The sequence below is a fragment of the Sorex fumeus genome, unplaced genomic scaffold (genome assembly GCF_029834395.1).
Source record: "Sorex fumeus unplaced genomic scaffold, SorFum_2.1 ptg000033l, whole genome shotgun sequence".
Taxonomy (NCBI): domain Eukaryota; kingdom Metazoa; phylum Chordata; class Mammalia; order Eulipotyphla; family Soricidae; genus Sorex; species Sorex fumeus.
Window position 1 is genome coordinate 19,959,272 of NW_026606090.1, and position 25,709 is coordinate 19,984,980.

Here is a 25,709-nt window from a genome sequence, read left to right on the forward strand (position 1 = left end):
GAAATTCTGAGAACATACCTGATTTCCATAGGTCTAGTCAAGTGTCATGTATTGATAGCCATAAAAGGAAAAAAGTAAAGAAAAGAATAAATCAGACTGTAAACCAGATATAGCTCTAAAGTTTACGAATGCACAACACATGTGTAAATACATGTGCACACACAAAAAGTCAAAGATTTATGTGATTTATGTGTCACAGATGTGAATAGACAATAGGCCACTATTAGAAAGTGACCCAGACACTTATAATATGTGATCATCATGAGAAATTATCTTGTGCTCTTAATGTCTATACCATTATAAGAAAGACAAAATTTTGTTATAGCTATTCTATATTTATTCACTCTTTAGCACCTATATTACCAATTTCTAATCCTTTACCAAGCCTTATTCTTGACTTTTAAAATCTCAGTTGATATATATTCTTTGCAACCATAAAGTGAAGGGATGGGTATTGTAACATTATATGACTGAAACCCAATCATTAACAACTTTGTAACTGTTGTCATCTCATGGTGTTTCAATAAAAAATGATTCTTTTTAAGTGGCTCTTTCTCTTCCAGTGAAGAATTCAATGTAACAATAGTTAGGCTATTCACCAAACTGAAGAAATAAATAGAATATAGCTACAGGAAGGGAAGAAAAAGTATTGAAGAAACTTATTTCAATAACATGGACACCATATACAACAAACTCACAACTATAATCATGTTTAACAAGTCTGTCCTTCCGTTGTTCATCGATTTGTTCGAGCAGGCCCAGTAATGTCTCCATTTTTTGAGACTTGTTGTTACTGTGTTTGGCATATTGAATATGTTACTCTCGGTAGCTTGCCGGGCTCTCCAAGAGGGGCGGAGGAATCGAACCTGCCTGGCTCGGCCAGGCTGGCTGCGAGCAAGGCAAATGCTCTGCCACTGTGCTATCACTCCAGCCTGCTTAACAAGTAAACACTAAAAACCTTTCTCAAAGATTTTTAGTAGGCACAAGGCTACTTCAACAATTCTATTATATTAGACAGCATTGGAAATCCTTGTCTCAGTGATTCAGGCAGGAAAGAGAAATTATAGGAACTCAAATTGGTAAACAAGAATTCAAACTATCACAGTACACAGATGACATAATATCAATAAAAAAAATCCTAACGATTCACCCTAAAAATTTCTAGAAATAATAAATCTATACAATAAAATAGCATACTATAATATCACTGTTACTGTCACTGTCCTCCCGTTGTTCATCAATGTGCTCAAACGGGCCCAGTAATGTCTCCATCATGAGACTTTGTTGTTACTGTGTTTGGCATATCAAATACGTCACGGGGAGCTTGCCAGGCTTTGCCGTGTGGATGAGATACTCTCAGTAGCTTGCCGGGCTCTCCAAGAGGGACGGAGGAATCGAACTCGGGTTGGCCATGTTGACTGCGTGCAAGGCAAACATCCTACCCGCTGTGCTATAGCTCCAGCCCACTCTAATATCATAGCACAAAAATAGATTGCATTCTTAAATATATGTATATAAGTAGATGAAAAATAATCTTTATAATTATCCCATGTCAAAAAGTGCTTAAGAATTTAGGAATATATTTAGAAAAAATAAAGGAAATACATTTTTCATTAATCATTCCTGGTAGAGAAAAATAATATTCAAGAAAATTTAAGTATATTCCCGTATACAAATGAGAAGAAAATGCAGAGTTACAGTGATCATCTTGGGCCAGAATGATAGTAAAGCAGGGAAGGCACTTGCCTTGTATGCGGCTGACTTGGGTTTGATCCCCAGAACCCCATATGGTACCCTGAGCACCACCAGGAATACTTCCTGAACACAGAGCCAGGAATACCTCCTGAGCATTGCCAGATGTTGTTGAAAAACGTACAAAAACAGAAATTTTAAAAAGTAAGGTGACCATCTCACTCAAAGTTATTTATAGATTTAGTGAAATCTCCATAAAAGTGTCCATTAGATTCTCAAGGATTTAATGGAACAAAAGCTTCTTAAATCTGTATGAGCCATAAAATTCTAAAAATAACCAAAGTATGTTGGATTCGATTTTTTAATCCATTGCATCTATTTGCCACCCTGTGTTTAGATCATTGACTTGGAGAGAAATTATTGTCATGGGATTTTGTGCCACCTTTCTTTAGAGGACTGTTGTGTTTGTGGGATTTGTCTTGCCTTACAGTCGCCCCTTGAGTTTTTCTTTCAAAATTGGTTTTGAGTGTATGAAGTTCCTGAGCTGTTGTTTATCCATGAATTTGTGTTTTATTCATTCAAATCCTAATGAAATTCTAGCAGGGTAGAGTATTCTTGGTGAAGCCTTCATTTCCTTAAATTTATTTAACTATATCCCACCATTGTCCTCAGGTCTGGAGGTTCTCACTGATAGGTATGCTATAAATCTAAGTGATACTCCTTTGTATATGGGTTCTTTCTTTGATCTTGATGGTTGTTATTCTGATTAGGATATGTCTTACCGTCTTTTTATTAGGTTCTCTTTTAGCTGGTACCCTTTGGGCTTCTTGGATCAGGCTTCCTTACTTTCTCCAGCTCTGGGAATTTTTAGCAATGATGTCTAACTGGCACCATCTCGTTGGGGTTGCCCCCCTGTCCCTCTGGGAATCCAGTGATTCTTATATTGCTCCTGTTTAATTCATCCCATAGTTTTTGCCTTTAGTTATTTTGAGGACTTTCTCCATATTATGCTGTTGCCTGGAGGTTTTCTGCATTTCATCCTCAAGCTCACTAATTCTGTCTTCAGCTATTGATACTCTACCTATAACAGGACCCATTGAGTTTTTCATTGCATCTACTGAATTTTTAATTAATGCCATTTCTGTTTGCATTTTTCTTATTTCTGCTCTCATTTCTTTCTGTATTTTACTTACTGTTCATTCCACTGTTTCTTTCATATTCTCCTATAATTTTATTGTATGTCCTTTTGAATTTCTTAGAGTTCATTAAACATCCTCATATGTTGTCTCTGAATTATTTAACAGAAAGAATATGTATGTAGGCATTCTTTGTTGAGACTTCAGGGCTCCTACCCTCATTTATTCCTTGTGGTAATTTTCTGTATGGTTTTGCCATGGTGTCTGTGGTATTCTTGAGGTAGTTCTTTCTAATTCATTATTACCTTCCCTCTCCCCACCTAGGTGGGATCTGGGGATGCTTGGTGGGCAGTGATCTGGTCTTTCCCAAAATAGGATATAGTAAGGGAAATTGTATCTACTCACTCTGAAAAACCATACCTATCCATAGGAGTAACAAGGCATTAGGGCCATCTAACATCATTCAAAAAAGTTGAATCCAACAATGCTGCCTATAAGAAACACATTTGATACAGAATACAGAACACACAAACACACACAGCTGTTTACATGGTAAATGTCCTATTCAGAGGGGTAGTTCTCAGTTCTGTGATGAACCAAATACTATTAAGGTGGAAATAAAAAATTCTGACCTTTTTTCCAAAAAAAAAAAAGAAACACATTTGAATAGTCAGAACAAACAGACTCAAAGTGAAAGGCTGAGAACAATTCTTCAAGCAAACAATTCTCTCAAGTAAAGCTAGGGTGGCCATACTAGTATCTGACAACACATATTTTAGGCTGAAAAAGGTCATAAGAGATCAAAGTCAAGAAATATGCATATCTGGAAGAAATTACACTCCTAAGTGTATATACATCCAATCAGGGACCTGAAAAATACTTGAAACAACTGCTAATAGACATCAAGGAGGACATTGGTAGCAATACAATAGTATTTGGAGACTTCAACACTGACTTATCACCCCTTAATAGATCAACGAGACTAAAACTTAGCAAGGAAATACTGGCTTTGAAGGATGAAATGGAAGGGTGTGTAAACACACAAAAAATAAAAAGGCCGGCGGTCTGGCCGTTTCCCCACTCCAGGGAGGTCGATGGCGATGGTCAGGCGAAGGAAGGAAACGAGGCCAAGCTGGTTGGTCTTAGCAGCCATTTATTACATGGAAGAGATGTATGTCATGGAGGCCTCAGGAATCCTCGAGCACGTGTGCCTTTGTTCTCTCCGCTTCTGTCCTCAGCCCCATCTTCCCAGGTTCTCTGATGCACGTGTCCCCCCAGAGAGCCCTGAAATCTCCCTTATATAGATCATAGTACATCTAAAGGGCGCAATATAATGATGTCATCAAAAGGAGTTACAGAAAGAACATTGAGGCGGCAAACATACATTGTTTCCTTACATCTGCAGGCCAGTAATCCTGGCCTCACCTTTTCACAAACTACAAGCACTTAGATTAGCACAACAAAGACCAGTGTGCTAGAGCTTGGAATCTACATCTCCAAAAAAGCAGTCTCATCCAAGCTAGTCAGGACACACAGGAAACTGCTTCTAGGATGTGTTTCTCCTCTCCTTGTCCAACCAACATATAAGCATACATAATATTAATCATTTTGTATGGACACAGTAAGAAATACTTTGAGCTTATAGAATTGCTCTCCTAGGGCCATCTCGATCTCAGACTGCAGTGCTCAGGCCAGATATCTTTCCTATTCCTAGCAGCAGGGCCCTAGTCTCATCGTTACTATTGGATCATGACATAATGCCTATGATCAACCTCTTAACTTATAGTTAAGAATCGTGGCACCTTGGCCTGGCCCATCGCGATGCCAGGGTAGCACATAACTTACCGGCTTGCCCTGGTTCCATCCAGTCCCACGTCGGGACCCTGCCCTTGGGGTGCTAGGAAGTGAGGGCAACTGAGGCTTAAGTTGAGAAGGCAGATGCCCAGGAGTGAATAACATTCAAAGCCAATCAATTCCTAAGTTACGGAGCATATTAATTAATTGTCTTCCTGTATCTATACAAAAGGACATTGCATTAAAGTAAACTGCTCAAAAGACATAAGGAGAGGAGAAAGACAATATTAACTTACAGTACAGCTTCAGTGTCTAAGAAGGATGAGACCTTACAAATTGGTTGGGGAAGAGAGCATAGAAGAGGTTACAGACAGACAAAGTAATGGGAGTGACTCGGGAGCACTGTGATGGGTACAATCTGATAAACCTAAGCTCCGTGTACTCCAACAGAAGGGGGGATGGGTAGCAGATATGTAAGGGGCTTTACATCCCCCCCAAACCAAATATACATTCTTCTCCAGTGTACATGGGAAATCCTCCAAGATAAACCACACGGGGGGCCATAAAACATGCCTTCATAAAATTAAGAGGATAGAATTTGTTTCATCTATATCTTAAGATCATGAGGCACTGAAAAAAGAAGTTAATCATATACAGAAATGAAGAATCAAAACACCTGGAAATTGAACAATTGAACAGCTCAGTACTGAATAACCAGTGAGTTAGAGAGGAAGGCTTATAATTTTGCAAGCATACATCAGGAAGGAAGAAAGGCCTACATAAATAATTTGAGTTCACAGCATAAGTCTTAGAAAAAACACGTGGGGGGGAGGGGAAATAATAAAACTTAGAGCAGAAATTAATAAGTTGGAATCCAAAAATCAATCCAGACAATCAAAGAAACTAAGAGCTGTTTCTCTGAAAAAATAAATAAGCTTGATAAACCACTAGCAAGACTTCTTAGAGAGAGGAAAAAAAAGAGAGGACCCTAATAAACTGAATCAGAAATGAAACAGGAAACATCACAACAGAAACAGCAGAAAGCCAAAGGATCATTTGAGATTATTTTGAGAATCTTTATGCCATGAAACAAGAGAAGCTCAAAGAAATAGATAAATTCTTATATTCCTATAACCTCCCAAGGCTGAACCTTAACAGAAGGGAAGAGAGAGAAAGTGAGAGACAGAGAGTTTGAGAAGAAAAGTACTGGCCACAGATACAGGTGGGAGGTGGGGGCAGGAAGGAAACTGGGGGCATTGGTGGTGGGAAACATGCACTGTGAAGGGATGGGTGTTGAAAATAATAGATAATTTTATTTAAAAAAGAATAACCAAAGTAAATTTGAGAAATAAAATGATGGAAGGCATTGTGTTCCCAGACTATGCTATAATACCATAATTGAAACTTCCTGGTACTGGCAAAACTGAAAAAAACACAAAAAATTTGAAACTGGATCCATGTCTCACACCTTACACAAAAGTACATTCAAAATGGATTAGACCATAACCTATAAAATATAAGGAAAATAGGCAGAACATTCCAAGATCTGGACCTCAAAAGATGTCTTCAATGATAAAAATGCCTCGGAAAAAGGCAACAAAATAAAAATCAACAAAAGGTACTACATCAAAGTAAAGAATCTCTGAATGGCAAAAGGAAGATGGACTAAAAATAAGCTAAATAGGAGAAAATATTTTTTAATCAGGTAAATTGTTGATATCTAGGATATATAAAATAGTCACAAAGCTCAGCAACAAAAAAGTCCAAACACCCCATCAAAAATGGTTAAAGAAATGAACAGTGACTTCTCTGAGGAATACCAACAAATGACCAATAGGAACATTTAAAAATGCTCACCATCACCATCACTAATTATTAGGGAAATTCAAATTAAGATGACAATGATATACTATATCACACCAATGAGAATGGTATATATCAAAAATATTGGGAACCATCTTTGCCAGAGATGTGATGGAAAAGGAACTCCCATTCACTGCTGGTGAGAATGTTCAACCCCTATGGAAAAAAAGTGGTTCAACCCCTATGGAAAAAAAGTAAACTTTAGTTGAGCTATCTAAAATCCAGCAATTCTACTTTTGAGTATCTAGTCTCAGAACAGGAAAATATTCATTCAAAAAAATACGCACACACACACACAAACTTCAGATTGTAAGTAGTTGAATTCTGATTCAAACCAGAAAATGTGGTCTACACATCCAAGTGTTCAGAACAGTTTGAGGAGAAGCTTTTAGAAACTGAATTATTACTATGTATTAAGGTTTACCCTAATTTTGAACTCATGAAGCAAACAATAGGTGTGAACATCTCTAATAAAAGATATATAAAAATAAGAACAGCATGCGACTTTCCTGTTTGGATAGAGTAAGTCGCGAAACTACTCTTTATTGAATCTCCATGAGTTAGAATCCGAGGCATTCTTTCTCACGCTTACCCTTCAGAGTTCCTCATAGTCCAGTTTGATAGCACCAAGTCAGAGTGGACCAGGATAGGAGGGAGGCCCAAGTTCCTGGAGACTTCAACAAATGGAAGAGCAAGATTCTGTGGCAGAACCTTTCAGATATAGATGCAAACAATAAGCATATTGTGGAAGAGTGTAGCAAAGAAAGCAATTATGATTATCTTTTCATCCACAATTCTGTACTTGAGAAACAAGCTGGGGAGAAAACTGGCATTCCCTGAGCTATGTATAGAAATGATTCACTCAAATGTTTTTAATAACAACCAGTTGAATAGAAAGCTTTTAAGTACATTCTCAAATATCCATAAAAATATAAAATTAGAAATTACATCTACACATAAAGTATAAATAATTTCCCAGATTAGCTTTCTACATTTAGAAAGTCACCAAGTGTTTACTCATGATTTGGGGCCTGAATTAAAAAGAAGTAGAAAAAAAGACTCTCAGTAAAAACTATAAATCATGTCTGAATCAAATAAAACATGATAATGGGAAATGGGAAAATATTGTTGAATGGAATTGGAAAAATTTACATAGTCCAGATGACTATTTAATCAAGGATTATTATAGATATAAAACATAAACAATTTCTAATCTTTTAAAATCAAAACTTTGAATTTAAATGGAACATTTCAGATACAGTTGTAAAAAGGTTCAGAAAAAATAATTAAAGAGAAAAGACTAAAGGAAAATTTTCTACACTATGGAAAAATAAGTGCTTTATTTAAGGGAAGTCTTTGTCCTTTTTCAATTAATACTCAAAGAAAGAACAAGAAGTGACCCATTTTCCAGTAATCAGGATAATGTCAAACTGATAAAGCAGTCTTACTAGCTTGACCCTTACCGTTTGGGGCTGTGTCTCTCCTTCCTGCCAGACATACCCCATCGTAATAAGGCTTAGGACCAAATGAGCAAGGCGGTGTTCCCGATGACCCGTAAGGAACTGGCAATCCAGGAGAGGCATCTGTACAAGCAATTATCAGTATTATCAGTTCAAGGGTGGGAATGGGCATAGGCGTTTAGAACATCATGCACAATCACATCTCTACAGATCCTAGAACACAGCAGTATCGGTGATATTCAACAATACCTATCTGAGAAGTATCTAATCTTTCCACCAGTGCCTCCCATTATTATCCTTGACTGTATTACACTGGTCCTCATCCCTGAAGTGACAGTTTGATTTGTAACATACAAGACAGAGAATGTATTTCATGGGAGCCTCTCACAGCAACTTTGTAGTCTTGTGATACCAGAACACTTTTGCTTACTTGATATTTCTGACCCAGCTTATCCTAATAACAATCTTGCTTTGTGGGAGCTATTTTCTTGGTATTACTCATTGCTCCAGGCTCAGTAGAGTTAAAAATCTGATTTAAAAAGTTGGCCAATTCCTTTCTTCTTCACATTAATAAGCAGTTTAGATATTAGCAGTTTAGGTAGGGGCTAACCAGAAAGGGAGAGAAACAGAGAATTTATTCATACCAGACATGGGAGTCAACAGGAAAAAAGAAGGGAAAGCTTTCACTGATACCCATGAGCAGATGCTGACAAGCAGAAAGAGAAGGGGGACTTTTGGACACCCCCAAAGAGAATGGATGTATAACCACAAGACAATCATTGGAAATCATAGAGAATTGAGGATAATGAACTAGTATTTAGTGACAATATTTATATATTCTTTGATGAAGTTTCTGCTTGTCTTCTCTCCCAAAACTTTTATGTGGTTGTTGTTATTGTTACTTAGCTTTGTCAGTACTTCATGTGTCTTGAATATTAGTCCTTTGTCAGATACATATTGCTCAAATATTTTTCTCTCATTAGATAGGAAGTCTTATTTGCCACAAAAGGTTTCTAATTTTATGTGGTAAAGGTAAAGGCCCTCCCGTTGGTCATCGATTTACTCGAGCGGGCCCAGTAACGTCTCCATTGGAGACTTTGTTGTTACTGTGTCTGGCATATCGAATACTCTCAGTAGTTTGCCGGGCTCTCCGAGAGGGGCGGAGGAATCGAACTCGGGTCAGCCATGTTGGCTGCGTGCAAGGCAAACGCCCTACCGCTGTGCTATCAAGGAAAGGGCTTGGTGCAGTGACTCGGATTTTATGTGATACCATGTTTATTTTTGTTTTTGTTGCTTTTGTCAATAGAATTGGATTATTAAAAACACCTTTAGAGTATTGCCTTTGTTTTCTTCAATGTTTTTCATGAGGCCTAATCTAGTCTCTAATATCTGGTGTATATTCGGGGGATCTTTTATGTATATTAAAACATCTGCAAATAATAAGCTGAACATCTTTTACAATTTTTATGATTTTGATTTATTATTATTGTTTAGTTGCTGGAGTTTCTAAACTATACTCAATAGTGAAGAAAGTGTATATCCTTGACTTTTGTCTGATCTAAAAAGAAAAGTTTTCATTTTTCACTGAGTATGATGTTACTTGCACATCTGTTGCATGGGTTATTGTTAGCGTTAGATACATATTGAGATATAATATAAGATCCCTTTAATGTTCATGGATTTCCTTGGGGAAATGGGACTACTCATCTGGTAGTGCTCATGGATTTCTTCTACATTTGTGCTCGGGAGTCACACTGAAAAGTGCTCAGTTGACCATATGTAGTTCTGGGTATTGAACAGAGATCATCAGCATGCACTGCAAGTGCCTTAAAGCCTTTACTATCTCTCTGACCCAAAGATTTATTATTATTATTATTATAACTAGATACTGAATCTCACCAAAAGCCTTATTGATCTCCATTGATATTATTATATAATTTTATCTTAATGTTTTTAACATGGTATATTGTATTAATATTCATATGTTGAACCATACTTGCATTCATGAAATAAATCCTGATCATAGATTATGATCCTTTTTAATCTATTGTTGGATTTTTTTCATTCGATTTTGTTGAGTATCTTAGCATCCTTGTGGTTGCTTGAGGCTTTCAACAAGCCACGTTGGTGAATGAACTTGAGAGTTTCTGAAGACAGGTGTCTTTTTGTGGCTTTCTCTCTCAGCGTTCCTCGCACAATCATGGAGGTGCTGAACCAGTTGATTGTATTCTTCATCAACGATGGCATCTTCCCATGTTGTGGCACTAGTGCCAAAGAGTTCCCAGTGGTGGTCATTCTGGGAGTTTTCTTCTTAAACTTTGCAGTCCTTTCTCCACACTCCGTGAAGCAGAATTTTGCATGAAGGAGACAGCAGTTCGATCCTGTTCGGATTTTGGGACAACAGAGACATCCGTCAAGCTAAACAGTCAATTGAATATAATGTGGTCAATTTCGTTGTGGAACTATCCACCAGGAGACTCCCATGTCCAACGTTTAGATTCGGTCTTCTGGAACTGTGAGTTATCATGGATGGTCTTGGTCAACAAGATTAACTCAGACAGTCTCTCACCCTGTTCATTCCATTCTAGGCCATGGCTCCTGATGTGGAGTTCTTCGGCCAAACTTCTCGGTCCTATCTTGGCATTACAATTACCGACAATGATCTTGTAAAAAGTATGGTCATCTTTATAGAACTTCTCCAGCTCCACGTAGAACTTCTCAATTTCTTCTTCATCGTAGTAGGATGTTGGTGCGTAAGCAACAAAGATTAGAAACTGCTGGCAATAGGCCACATCTATTCAAGTATAGTTGTCCCTTCAGATTGTTAGGCATTTGAATGAATCAAGACTCATGGCCAATCTTGTGTTGACATGGACACCAACAGTACTGACGCCTCTTTCATCACATATTCAGAGGAAAACTTTTCCAGTGTTGAAAATGGCATGATGTGATGGATACCTTCTCGTCTCAGTCAACCTAATGCCCAAGCTCACAAAGCAGTGCAGAGGAGCGATAAAGGAAGACCTGAAAGAGAGAAGAGCAGCAGTGCTGGCAAATGTGACAGAGGCCAGGAAAAGCATTTGCAACGCCCACCTATCCTTCACCAACTACAATACCAAGATGACTGTTCTCCAACATCCTGATGGATCTATCCCATCTTTCAGAAAGGCACTGGAGAAGATTATACATGACTTCTACTCGAATTTCTTCAGTAGCCACATCCACCTGCCCACATACCAAATTCTGCAGGATGGATATGTCATTTCCAACGTTCTCCCATCAGAAATCTGAAGATTTTCTGAAGAAATCTTCAGTAAAGAAGCATACAGCACCCAGCCCAGAAAAGGTCAGACCTGAACACCTGAAGAATCTGCCATCAGTATTCACCAATACACTGACACAGCTCTTCACACACTACCTGTCTGAATGCAAGGTTCCATCCCAGTGGAAAAACAGGAGAACCGTTCTACTGTACAAGAAGGGATACATCCACAGCATTGGCAACTATCACCCAATCTGCCTGTTGTCCCTCGTTTACAAGCTGTTCATTCGAGTCATTCTGTATAGAATTGGCAGAACATTAGATGAAGGACAACCATGCGAGCAAGCCAGGTTCCGAAAAGGATTCAGGACAATAGAACATATCCACACGGTAACCAAGTTCATTGAGGTTTCTCGGGAATTCAAGATGCCGCTCTGTCTAATGTTCATTGATTTAAAGAAGGCCTTTGATTCTGTTGAGATGGAAGCGGCCATCGAAGACCTAGCCAAACAGGGCATTCAAACTCAATACATTAGGATCCTCCATGAGCTGTATTACAGATTCACTACCAGGATCTCACCATCCTACAGGGAAGTGATCATTGACGAGGGGTTTGGCAGGGTGATGCCATTTCACGAAAACTCTTCAGTGCCACCCTTAAGAACATCACATGATGACTGGAATGGGAAGAAATGGGAGTGAAGATAGACGGTCGACAACTACACCACCTCCGTTTGCCTGATGACATTGTTCTAATAACAACAAACATTACCCAAGTGGCACAAATGCTGGATGACTTTGGCCGTATGTGTGGAAAGGTTGGACTACAGCTGAATCTCACAAAGACAATGTTCATGAGAAAGGACTCGTTCCTGATGTTCCATTACTCTCAATGGAATGAACATCTCTGAATGCAACAGTTATGTGTATCTCTGTCGAGAAGTCAACATGACGAATGACCTGGCACCTGAGCTGCTCAAGAGGAAGAGAGCAGTGTGGAATGCCTTCAAGAGCACCCAAGAAATAACTAAGAGGACAAAGGACCTCTGGCTCTGGGCACATCTCTTCATTCTTCTTGCATTAACATATGCCTCAGAGACCTGAGCCCTAAAGAACGCTACTAGGGTCTCCCAAAGAGGAATCGAAAAAGCTAAGCTTGGAGTATCAAGCTTCACTTAAGTTCCAGCCTCTGTGACGATCGTGAATCAGTGATGCTGTCTCGTTTTCAAAGGCATTGAAAATCAGATGGGCTGGACACCTAATGCAATTTGAAGACAACCGCTGAACTATAGCCATTACTGACTGGATTCCACGGGACTCAAAAGATCACGTGACTGCCCACCTACGAGATGATCAGACTTCTTCATCAAGTCCCTGAACAAATGGTTTGAGTCTCTTTGTGTTCCTGCAGCAAGCAAACACCATTGTGCTACACTAGCATGTGACAGGGACGAATAGAGACGTTACTGGCACCTGCTCAAGCAAATCGATGAGTAACAGGACGTCAGTTGATCAAGTGATCTTAGCATCCATGTTAATCAAGGATACCAGCCTGCAGTTTTATCTTTAGTAATATCTGTCTACTTTTGTTATTTGGGTAATGTTGGATCTGAATCCAACATTATGTGCTGTTAGGAAGAATTTTCATTTTTTCAATATTCTGGAAAATCTTGAGGACTATCAGTAATAAGTCTTTGCATAATTGGCAAACAGAATGAACATTTTATGAGATCTACAAATAATAAAGGGCAAAGCCTCTGCTCTCCATGATTTCAACAGAAAATGTTTAAATATGTTTAATAATTTTCAAGTTAGTAATTATATTAAACACAATTTAAATTCATGAGCACATGAAATAGCTATATGTATGCACATTTATCTTAAAGAATATATGTAAATAAATATTTTATTATCCATCACCATTTTTAAATTGTGGTCAGAACAATACTATAGCAGGGAAGGCTCTTGTCTTGCATGTGGCCTACCCAGGTTCTATTCCTACAACCCATATGGTTCTATTCCCTGTACACCTACATGAGTAATTTCTGAGTTCAGAGTCAGGAGTAATCCCTGGCTCAAAAAAAAAAATTAAAAGGAGAACAAAAGAAATAGATCACTAAAACCTTCTCTGTCTGCTTCTCAAAAGTGCCCACTTTGAAACTTGTATTTTCTATTAATATGCTATTTGTATGCTGTTCAAAAATAAAATATTTATGTTAACTAGATCATATTTAATATAAGTTGAATAACTTTGAAATTATCTACATGCTACTTAAGTCCATTGTTCTTATAGTCATATTTTTTTGTTTTGATACAAAATATATTTTTTCTCCTATAGATAGGTTTATTTTTTACAGTGATACAGGTGGCAATTGGTACTGTAGTATTTAGGCAGTAAGTAAAGGAGTCAGAGTCTGTCAGAAGAGATGTGCCCATATTGAGTAGAAGAAAGCCAGGAAGAACCAACCTTTTAGGATATCTATGGAATCAGTACATCAGCAAGACTTATGATGCTTAGTTAGCTTCTCAGACTGTTTATATTGTTTAATTTCTTACATTTTTGTTAGTATGAAATTGAAGAAAAGTCCTTAAAAAACAGACCTGTTCATGAAGCCCTATGGCATTTATTTACACAATAATGAAATAAATTAGAAGAATATTTTCAAAGTTAACAAACACCGACAAATTTCTTGTCATCCACAATGCATAAGAAAACCTTAAAGTTTAACTTTACTGGTACTTAGAAATGTCAAGCTTGTGAAGTGAATGTTCTAATCACTACACTAAGAAAATTATCATGAAAATATCAGAATTGCAATCATTTTTTGCAGGTTTCTAATGAAAAATGCTCTTATAGTTTTAACTCAATTTGTCCTATTAGCTGTAGGTACCAGATATTTTATATGGCAATCAGTTATTTTGATTTCCTATCTCATAAAATATTTATTAATATCTATTATATGCTTTTTTACTTGGTTGTTTTCCTTGTTGATTTCCAGTACCTTATATATTTAAAATGCAAGTACTTTTCTCAGTTATTGATATGACACTATATCCTATCAGCTTGGGACTTGACTTTTTACTTCCTTTATTGCATATTTTCATGGATAAAATTTCTATTCATCAAATTTACCTTAAAATATCCCACTTATGAAACATTCCTTCATCTACATATAATTTTTCACTATGACATTTGATATATTATTTTGTTTATTTAAATTATAGTCTGAAAGAATTTAATTTTGTTATAATAAAGGGCTGGAGCGATAGCACAGCGGTAGGGCGTTTGCCTTGCACGCAGACAACATGGCCAACCTGAGTTCGATTCCTCCGCCCCTCTCGGAAAGCCCGGCAAGCTACCGAGAGTATCTCACCTGCACAGCACACCCTGGCAAACTCCCCATGATGTATTCGATATGCCAAACACAGTAACAACAAAGTCTCCAATGGAGACGTTACTGGGCCCGCTCGAGCAAATCGATGATCAACGGGAGGGCCTTTACCTTTACCTTTTTTATAATAAAGGAGAGACTGCAGTGAATTATTTCTAAATGCAAGGTGCACATGTGAATAATGATTATAGTGTTATAGTATTAAAACTGCAGTGTGATTCTTTGTGTGATTCTCTGCATCTGCAAACCTCTTAGCATTGTATATCACAAAGAATGAATTGCTTAGAGGTTTTTAAATCATCTGATTGTAGAGAAATTGTTTGTAGGTGACTCACTCTAGATTCTGACATGATGCTTTTGTGAGTATTAATGTCTTTGTGTCCAATTATCCTCCTTATAATTTTATAGTCTTATCTGTATTCAGAGTTCACTGTAATAGAGTGAGAACTCCTTGAACTTGATTCTAAATACATCATTTTCAAATTATTTTATTCATTCTAACTAGGTGTTATTTCTGAGGATAAACTATTCAAGAGAAGTGTTGAAAGGTTAATTTTATTGATGTGCTGTTTCAATAGTTCTCTTGACTGAGACTTCTCTGACCACTGAGAGAACAGGCTTTACATAAACAGCTTAACAATCCCTTCTGTGACAGGGCTTTCTCAGTAGCATTTAAACTACCAGAAACACTAATTCAACAAATTATTTAACAAGTTGCTGACACTACTTATAACTCAGTGGTCAAATAAAGCCTGAGAAAAATTTGGACACAGTCCAAAGTGAGGAAAATACAGTTCTCTGTGTTCACAAATTGAAATTTGATTTTCCTTTCTGGAATATTGCTCCAGAGATCCCCTTTTACTTTAAGATGAGAGATTCACACTCTATTCTGTTTTTCTTTGACTGAAGTTTAGTAGGAAGACTAGAGATCCTCATTTGTAAGCCTAATATAATTTAATATGGCATCAATACCATTAAATCATGTATATATCATTGGATTTTTTGTGTCCTGCCTTTATATATATTTTGTTATTTTAAAATTTCCTTTTAATATTTCTATAGTCTTTAATGAGCAATTTTATGCAGCAAGAAAATGAATTCTGTTGTTCAGTTTGCAAATTTCAGAAATCTTTTGATAATCCTTTTGCATCTCTTACAGTATTCATATTTTATGCTCATTAGTTAGAAGGCATTAAACAAATTTTAAAAATCAGTCTGTAATTATGAAAACTAAAAAATATGTGTAGGTTAGTTAAGAAGTCTGGAAGTACAAAATAATATTTGCATCACTGAAATATCCAACTGCTGAGAGAAAAAGAAGTCTACAAAAAATATAAATATACACTGAATATTTTTGTGCAGCAATAACTGTCACTGTCCTCCTGTTGTTCATCGATTTTCTCGAGTGGGCCCAGTAACGTCTCCATCGTGAGACTTTGTTGTTACTGTGTTTGACATATTGAATACATCACGGGGAGCTTGCCAGGCTTTGCCGTGTGGGCGAGCTACTCTCGGTAGCTTGCCGGACTCTCTGAGAGGGGCAGAGGAATCGAACCTGGATCAACCACATGCAAGGCAAACGCCCAACCCGCTGTGCTATCACTCCAATCCAATTCTGACATTATATCTCATAGATTCCTTTGTTTCTGCAATACAGTGTGAACTCCATATTATATCAGATTAAGATCATTGGTTATAAAAAGCTAAGCATGTGACAAAAAAGTGACAGCCCTGAGAATTTTCACTGGTTCCCAAATAGAGCTTATCCAGAAGCTTGCCTATAATTCTGATTTTCAGCCTCTCTGAAACAAATACTTTAGTTATTAATGTTCCATGAATTGTTTTGTGAAAGTTCTGAACATTTTAATAAGAAATGTCTTCTGTCATGTACAAACCATCATGCTCTTCAGGGAAGAACAACATAGCTTTTGTTAAGTCAATGACAATGGTTTGTGTCCTGGTATGCTCCAAGGTTTATTCTCCTAACCCTGAAAAAGCCTTGAATATGGCACTTTAAAAAAAAAAAAATCTCAGGGCTAGGACGAAGAAGACGTTACTGGCACCTGCTCGAGGCAATCGACGAACAACAGGGTGGTCGTGATCGTGATGCTCCAAGGTGGGGGTGGGGAGGGTGGGGAGGGGAAGGAAGTTATATGAAATAAAAGTAGGATGGTGAGAAGGGATTTAGGAGAAGAAAGATAAAAGTGGTTTACCTTGTTCACTTGAGCTTGAAGTTGGTGACTCTCAATCAAGTGAGGAAGTTTATTGACAATTTCCATCCAAGGCCCATAATGATCTGGAAGTTTTTTCTGCATTCAAAGTAGAAATATCTCAGTATTTTAGATCTACCTGAGATCTAAAATAGCTTTAGACAATAGCCACTTTTAGTTCAAAGTCTAAAAGCAGGATTTAGATTAATTTAGTACAGTGAATATTGAGAATTTACTATGTGCTAGATTCTGGCAAAGCAATGCAGATACACCAATGACTAAATACAAAGATTCTACATCTGGAGCATATATTTAACAAGATACAGTGCAATTCTAGAGAAAATGAAACAATCTTTAAAAATTAAAATGAAGCATGAATAATAGCATACATAATCCTTTCTACATGGATTTTTAAAAAGGAATTTTAAATACTTAGTCTCTTTTCTTTGTACTTCAATTAAAAAAAATCAAATCTTCAACAAAATGTTTAATTCAGGTGTCATCTCAGAAATACAAATTTAAACCACAGAGAGACAGGACTAAAAACCTATGGGAATGACTAAAATAGTGGGTCATTGTTACCAGGTGTTGGGGTGAGAATATGGGGCTCAGGAGCCCCTCTACGTCACTGATGATAATATGGATGTCCCCTTGGAAGACAGTGGAGCAGCCTCTCCTAAAAGAAAACCCATGGTAATCATGCAATCTCACATTCTCACATCCAGAGTTTCTCTACATCTAGTAACCCAGAGAAATGAAATCAATGTGACAAGATGCACCTGGGAACCTTTACAACAGCCTCATTCAAAATTACACACAACAGAAATATCCCTCATCAGGTGAAAGAATGAGCATACTGGTACATTCATACATTTGAACACTACTGAGTAATATAAAAGAGCAAGCTACTTGGGCAATATATGAACTTTAGCAGGGAAATCCAACAGGTAGTATACAATTCCTTTACAGAAAATTCTAGAAAACACAACATTTATCTATAGTCACAGAAAGCTGACTGGTGGTTGCCTTTTTAGACTATAAAAATAGGTGAAAATCTCATGGTAAGAAAATGTTTCTAAATTTATTAGACATTGGTTCTACTTGGTTGCACTAGATGAGACATCAAAGCTTATTTAATTAAGCACTTAAATTGTTTTGATTTTATTATATACAAATTATATTCCCATAAGGCTGTTATAAAAATGAACCATAGCAGTAAAATAATATCATAATAATAAAGCATCACATATTTCTTATCTATTTCATCATTCAAAATAACTGCATGAGTTTTTTGTTTTGTTCTGTTTTCAGGTCACATCTGGTAATGTTCTACCCTAAGGGGTTACCTCTGGGAGACTCTGAGGACCATTTGGGGTGCAGAGGATTGAGTATGGGTTGGCCTCAAGCAAGGCAAATACCCTACCAGCTGTGCCTAAATGCTTTGAATTTTCTGACACTGTACCAGTACCAGAAAATCATGCACTTTCTGAATCTATAGTTCTCAAAGCATGACAATATGGGCATGGCAATATGGGTATCACCTAAATATTTACTAAACGCAAATTCTCAGACTACTCCAGATCTACAAAATCACAACCTGTGGTGGAACTCAGGCCCCATGGTCCAGCAAGTCCTGAAGTTGAAGCTCATATACTTAAAAAATTCACTGTCTGCTTTAGGTTTTCTCCAGAGTTGAAGAATGCAATGAATTATATCAGTACATTTTAATTGCTAGACTCTTATTTTTAAAGTGTCTAAGACAGGAACACCTGAGAACTTTGCATGAAACAATGTTTTTTCCATTGTCAGAATTTTATTGTCAGTTCACCTATTTCATCTACCTAAACTTTGAAGGTATTTTAATAGTCTGTTATGGATAAAACTAATTGCTTTATCATTTTGCACTGCTACTAATGAATCTAAACAGTTATACTTATACATGAACTTTTAAGCATGTTCTGAATATTTCCTTACAACAAACTAAGAATTTTAACTGCTAAATTAAAGATTCTGTATATTTGGGAGAGCTCGGCAAGCTACCGAGAGTATCTCGCCCGCATGGCAGAGCCTGGCAAGTTCCCCGTGACGTATTCGATATGCCAAACACAGTAACAACAAAGTCTCCAATGGAGACGTTACTGGGCCCGCTTGAGCAAATCGATGAACAACGGGAGGGAGGGAGAGAACAATAGTACAACAATGGATAGGCATTTGCTAGGTATGCAGTTAACCCTTGCAGTTAACCCTTACTTGACCCTTGTCAATCTATATGTTTCCCCTGGCTGGCCAGGAGTGATCCCTGAACACAGAGCCAGAGGTGCTGGTTCTACATGCCCTGAGCATTGCTGGGTGTGGCCCAAATTTCCTGCAATATATATTAAAAATAGATGAAATAAAATAATATATTCAGTATCTATGACAAGATGATAGAAATGTCTAAGAAATTTCTGCAAAATGTAGCAGAAAGAAAATATGTGCTAGCTATCTTTCCACTATTGAACAATATGTTTTCTTTTTTTAAATTTATAACTTCATGAGGGCATTGTTTATATTTATTTTTGATGGTCATTAATATTTTTGAAAATATTTTCTTATGTTTTGATTACTGCAAGTACATGCAAGTGCATTTGTGTATTTGCATGCATATGTAAAATATTTATATAGAGCAAGATGACCAAGAAGGTGTGAGCCCTCCCTGCCCCAAGGACCCAGTCCCAGCAGCGGAAAACCTCCACAATCCAACTGCCGCTGAAGGCCGCTCCCCACATGAGCGAAGTCCCACGGAACCCAGGTAATGCCGTCACCTTGGACTCTGGGCTCAATGGGACCCAGAAGTGGTGATTGTCTGCCCATTTCTCAGGGGTCACACTCATAAACCACCTTCTGCTGGTGCCAGATAATCTCACCATTGGCCGCCATCCAGATCACACAGCTACTTCTTCAGAAGGGAGCAAAATATGAGGCCCTCATAGCCTTGCCACCAAACTCCTGGCAGGCTCTTTCACTTGTGGCACCCCACAGGAGAGCAGCGGAGAGCCCTCCCCTTCCCAAGGGACCCAGCCCCAGCAGTCAAAAACCTCCACAACCTAACCACCGCCACACTCAAGGCCACTCCCTACATGCTCAGTCCGAACCTCACATATGAGTGAACATATTCCTGCACACATCAGTAGACACTCCCTCCCCATTCTCCATAATTACCACACCACATTTGAGGGGGTTCAGATAGTAGGCACAAATCATAGAGGGAAATATATATATACATATATTCATATTTTAAGATATTTATACCAAAGCTCACATCAAAATAAAATTTTCAAAACATTTAAAAATTACATATTGAAGTATAATGATATAGTTAATAAGTTTAATCCACTAATAAATCATCAGTATAGTAATTCTTGATAGACTTAAGTAAGTACATATTTAAAATAATGTTGAAATAGGTTAATATCCCTTGAGGAAGTGTGACTTAAACTTTTTATATTTGGCAGAAATAATTTGAAGCTCTTTTCTAGAAAAAAACATCTACAAGTTAATAAATAATTTGAGAGATTAGGCCTAATCAATAGTCGCATGTACCAAAGGGCATCTCTTAAAAAATTAGTCTTACAATAAGAGTGTTATTCCAAGGTGTGTTCAGGATAGTATTGCAAAGACATACTTTCCTTTAATATATTTTATCAATATGTCTAAAAATCTGAAAGAATAGGCATTTTAAAATCAAGTGTTTCAGGCTTGATGAGATAGTACAGCAGGTCGGGTCCATGACTTGGCTCCAGTTCAATACTTGGCATCACATCTGGTTCCGTGAGCTTTACTAGGAGTGATTCCTGAAAAAAGAGCCAGGAGAAAGCCCTGGGTACACTTGTCTTTTGCCCCAAAAGCAAAACAAATTAATTAATTAATTAATTAAAAAGTATTTATAGAAATAGTAATGTGATGAGTGTGTTGTTAAAATTATGTGCATGAGAAACTATCATAAACAGAATAATAAATCACAGAATTAGTAAAATAAATATGACCAGCTGAAACTCTGGTTAAGAAAATAGCACAGAATAGGTCAGGATTGTAGTTAGTGGTCACATAATTATTTTCAGTTCATGGGGTCTTGGGTTCTATCTCTAGCACCGCAAAAACAAACAAGCGGCCAAAAATAACCTCTGTTTCTTCTTTCACCTCATCCCTAGTAACATTAAAGTTTATCTAAACAAAAAGATAAAACTTAAAAGTTTTGACAAGAGGCGGAGCAATAGCACAGCGGGTAGGGCGTTTGCCTTGCATGCGGCCAACCTGGGTTCGATTCCCAGCATCCCATATGGTCCCCTGAACACCACCAGGGGTAATTCCTGCGTGCAGAGCCAGGAGTGACCCCTGTGCATTGCCGCGTGTGACCCAAAAAGAAAAACAAAAAAGTTTGGACGAAAATAGAACAGGAATGGGTGGGTGAGAAAAGTCCAGGGATAGAGCACATTCTTACCATTTACAAAAATAAAAGTTGAATCCTAATGCCACCACATTGGCTAGGTGGAGACCTAGCACTTGAGCATCAAATGCTTAGGCTCACACTTTCTGGCCGATAACCACTGGAATTAACACTGAATCTACAAAGCACAGATATATTTTATCTCTTTTTTAAAAAAAAAATAGGGGCCAGGATCGGAGCAATAGTTCAGAAGGGAGAGTATTTGCCTTGTACACAGCTGACCCAGATTTGATCTTCGACATCCTATATGGTCCCCCAAACACCGTCCAGAGTAATTCCTGAGTGCAGAGCTAGGAGTAACCCTTGAGAAACGTGGCATATGACCCCAAAAGCAAAAAATAAAAAAATAAAAAAAATAAAAAGACTAAAGAGATAGTGAAATAGATAAAGTGTCTTATCCAGCCATCATGATCTGTATTTCCAGCACTATCCTGAAAACTACTAGGAAAAATCCCTAAGCACAGAGCAGGGAGTAAATCCTATACACAATGGGTGCAGGGAAAATTTAATAAATAAGAGGCCAGAGAGATAATATTTTGGGCAAGGTGTTTGTCTTGCACACAATTGACTAAGGTTTGATCCTTGGCACTCCACATGGCCCCCAAACCCAACTAAAAGTGATCCTTGAGAGCAGTCAGGAGAAACCTTGAATATTACCAGGTGTCACCCCCAAATTGAATAAATAAATAGGATGTTTCAACAGTAGAAAACTGGGTACTGATAATATCATAAACACTAGAATCAAAATGACCATTACAATAGTACTTTAAACATACTGTTTATAATAAAAAATTAAATTTTAATAAGAATGAATGTGATAGATACAAGATTGCAGCCAAAAGGACAAAGAAAAATAAGGTGATTTCCTTTAATTAAATGGAACAAATAATATTCTAAGTTGCACAAAACCGTTAGGTTTGAAGTGCAATATCTATTTTAAAGAGTACAGCAATATAATAAAAAGAATAATTTTTGAATTAAATATTAATATATTAAAATCAGTAACATATTAAAAGTAAAGGCCCTCCCGTTGATCATCAATTTGCTCGAGCAGGCCCAGTAACATCTCCATTGGAGACTTTGTTGTTACTGTGTTTGGCATATGGAATACGTCACGGGGAGCTTGCCAGGCTCTGCCGTGCGGGCAAGAGACTCTCGGTAGCTTGCCGGGCTCTCCGAGAGGGGCGGAGGAATCGAACTCGGGTCGGCTATGTTGGCTACGTGCAAGGCAAACGCCCTACCGCTGTGCTATCGCTCCAGCCCAGTAACATATTGAAAGACAAAATATTAGGCATTCCTATAAGTATACTGTATATAATAAGGTAAAAGGTAAGGTAAAGGCCCTCCCGTTGATCGTAGATTTGCTCGAGCGGGCCCAGTAACGTCTCCATTGGAGACTTTTGTTGTTACTGTGTCTGGCATATCGAATACTCTCGGTAGCTTGCCGGGCTCTCCGAGAGGGGTGGAGGAATCGAACTCGGGTCGGCCATGTTGGCCGCGTGTAAGGCGAACGCCCTACCCGCTGTGCTATCACTCCAGCCCCTAACTGTATATAATATAAAAAGTTATTTTAAAGAAGTTGAAAAATCTAGAAAAAATAAAATTGTTTTGAAGACAATGTTATAGTAAATTGTTTGAGGGAAGACCAAAGTAACATATTGTTTAAAATGCCTCCTATGAAGATGAGATTTGAAAAGTCTAAGATTTAAAAAAAAAATTAAATTTCTTTTCCCCAAGAGGTTTGAGTAAAAGATTTGAGAATGAAACTCAGTAGCTATAGAAAGCTCTTTTTTCTTGATCTCATGTTCTCTAACAAAATTTTCTTGAGTGTGGGAGTATAATGTTCACATTGATCTTATTCAAAGTTCTACCAAAGCATCTACCTAACTTCATTCAACCAAATAAAAAGCAATTTAAAATAGAGACAGGCTGGTGAATTGGAGGGAAGCAGGATCCATGGTGGAAGGAAGTGAACACTCGGGAAGGGATCCAAGTTGAAACATTGTATAAAATTGTATGCCTGAAACTCAATCATGTATAACTTTGTAATCCTTGGTGACTAATAAAAATTAAAATCAATAAAATTTTTAAAACACATTTTTTTAAAAAATCAATAAATTGAAATAATATATAGCATCCAGTTAGAAAAACTGAAAAACTTTTGAGTTCATAGAGGGACATTAATTTGATCCTAGAGACAGAACAAATAAAAGATTCGAACAAAGGATGTGAAAGGAGTTTTAACAATTTCAAATTTAGTTACTAGTATTACTAGTCACTATTTAAAATATCATAGTGTATTGCAAACCATAATGCCCAAAAGTAGAGAGAGAATATGGGGCAAGTTGTTTGTCAGAGGCAGAATGAGGCATGGGAGGGATACTGGGGACACCTGTGGTAGAAAATATTCACTGATGGAGGGATGGGTGTTCGATCATTGTATGATGAAACTCAAACATGAAAGTTTCGTAACTGTACCTTATGATGATTCAATAAAAAAGAAGAAGAAAAAAAAGACCAGAACCAAAACCAAAAAAAAATCATAATGATTTTTTGTAAATGTTTTTATTATAATTAAAACACCAAAGGTAGAACACAATTTCTTAATAAATGTTTTGTATATGGCAACAGTAAATTAAAATTGATATAAAATTTTAATATATGCATATCTGTGTTAAATAGTATTAAATAGAACATCAATTGAGGAAAAATTTATTTTACAATATTAAAATGCAGAACACAGGATTGGGTATGCAGTGAGACACTGAAATAACATCTTTACAGCTTTTCAAAATTATGTATTTAATCATACTTATAATTTTACGTGAATGATTTTTCAAACACCAAAAGTAATTTGTTCTTTGGTGGGACTATGAATAGTGTTTAACATTTTTACTTTTTCCCTAATCTTCATTTAATTTCTTAGTGTCCTTAATTTAATAAAAATAATAAATTTTGATTTGTGGGTAGTGATAAGCTACCCTTCTTTAGCAGCCTCCAGAGACAGGAAATTTAACAAAATAAAATACTATGTATAACTAAATAAAAATAAAATTTTGAGTAAGCTTATGACTCAATTTACACAAGGTAATATACAACTTAATGTTTTTATCAAGTACTGGAGTCATAATAAATTATCAAAACTGAAGAAATTGATGTTTTGTGATAAACAAATATTTCCAAATCAAACTAAGACACAGTTTAAATTTTTGTTTTGTTTTGGTTCTTAGGCCATACCTGACAATTCTAGGACTCACTCCTGTCTCTCCTCAGGGATGCCTCCTGGGGATGCTTGGTGGGAGGACATATGTGATGCCACAGATGAAACCTGGGTCAGCTGCATGCAAGGCAAATGCCTCACCTGCCATATTCTCACTAATCCCAAACTACATACCTTGAAACATACTGACAAAACTATGCCATGCAACTTGATAAAATACTCCGTTTTAAATTGATCAAAATATAGAAATGTAGGTGGTTTGTGTTAAATTATCTTTTGGTAAATAAGAATCAGACCTGGAGACTTTATTTAGTTCTAATCTCAGAATTGAGGCTGGCCTTTTCTAGAATCAAAGCAAAGAATGTCAGAATGTGTGACCTTTACTAATTTTTACTTTGTTCCTCAGAGCATATCCATGAAGTGTTATTCTAACATAAAGAAAATATTCACAGATTCAACAGAAATTTACCCAGTAAATTGCTTGGTATTTATATTCCATTTATTTTAAAGATTAGATAAAGCAAGAAACAAATCAGTATATTAAGAACCTATTCTGATCAGGTCCAAGGATAGATTCTTACCAGCGGATTTGGAAGAAGAAATCCATACTCTTCAGAAATGTGAAATCTTCTTAAAGACAGTGACAGTGTTGTCTTCAAATGTTGATTTTGAGATTCCATAGTTTTGTTTGTAATACCTACACTGAAGCTGACACTGAAGAAACAAATGTCACAATTATATTTTTTTAAAAAAAAAAACTCTAAGACCTTCATATAATATCTCTTTTGTTTAGTCAGTCATTCAGTCTCAGTCACCGTACAGAACCTTGATCCGAGGTTGAATTCCAAACTGTTACAGACTTTATGACACAAGTTCAGTAAGCCATTTAAAAGCTGCTGATCGAAGCAAATATACAAACAAAATCACCTCAGAGGAAGAAAAAAATCTTATTTCTCTTTTTTTACAGATATGCACCATAAAGAATATGGGTTTTGGTCCTAAAGACAAATTTGTGCTACTTTATAAAAGCAAAGAGGAGATGAACTGGACCATTGGTCATGTCAAATCTGTTATCTTGACACCATGATAAGCTTCAACAACTTAATTTTAATACCGAAAGATGAAACTCTTCAAGGTAGATGTTATTTGTATTTAGCTATTTCAGTTACCGGTGATGATAAGAGTGAGAGGAGG

The 25,709-nt window shown here is 36.9% G+C and overlaps 1 protein-coding gene across 2 annotated transcripts in view; it reads right to left on the reverse strand.

Annotated features, from left to right (window-relative positions):
• IDO2 (indoleamine 2,3-dioxygenase 2) overlaps positions 1–25,352 on the reverse strand; it is a 40,643-nt gene extending 15,291 nt beyond the window's left edge. Inside the window, exons 1-5 of one of the 2 annotated variants that reach the window (XM_056116908.1) lie at positions 25,097–25,352; positions 16,813–16,908; positions 7,949–8,068; positions 7,078–7,196; positions 19–33 (exon numbers count right to left, since the gene is read on the reverse strand). In XM_056116908.1, the coding sequence (XP_055972883.1) occupies positions 19–33; positions 7,078–7,196; positions 7,949–8,068; positions 16,813–16,908; positions 25,097–25,288 (542 nt within the window). In that variant the 5' untranslated portion in view covers positions 25,289–25,352. The remainder of the gene's footprint in view (positions 1–18; positions 34–7,077; positions 7,197–7,948; positions 8,069–16,812; positions 16,909–25,096) is intronic. The other variant, XM_056116909.1, reaches the window with a different exon arrangement.
• Positions 25,353–25,709: the final 357 nt, after the last annotated feature.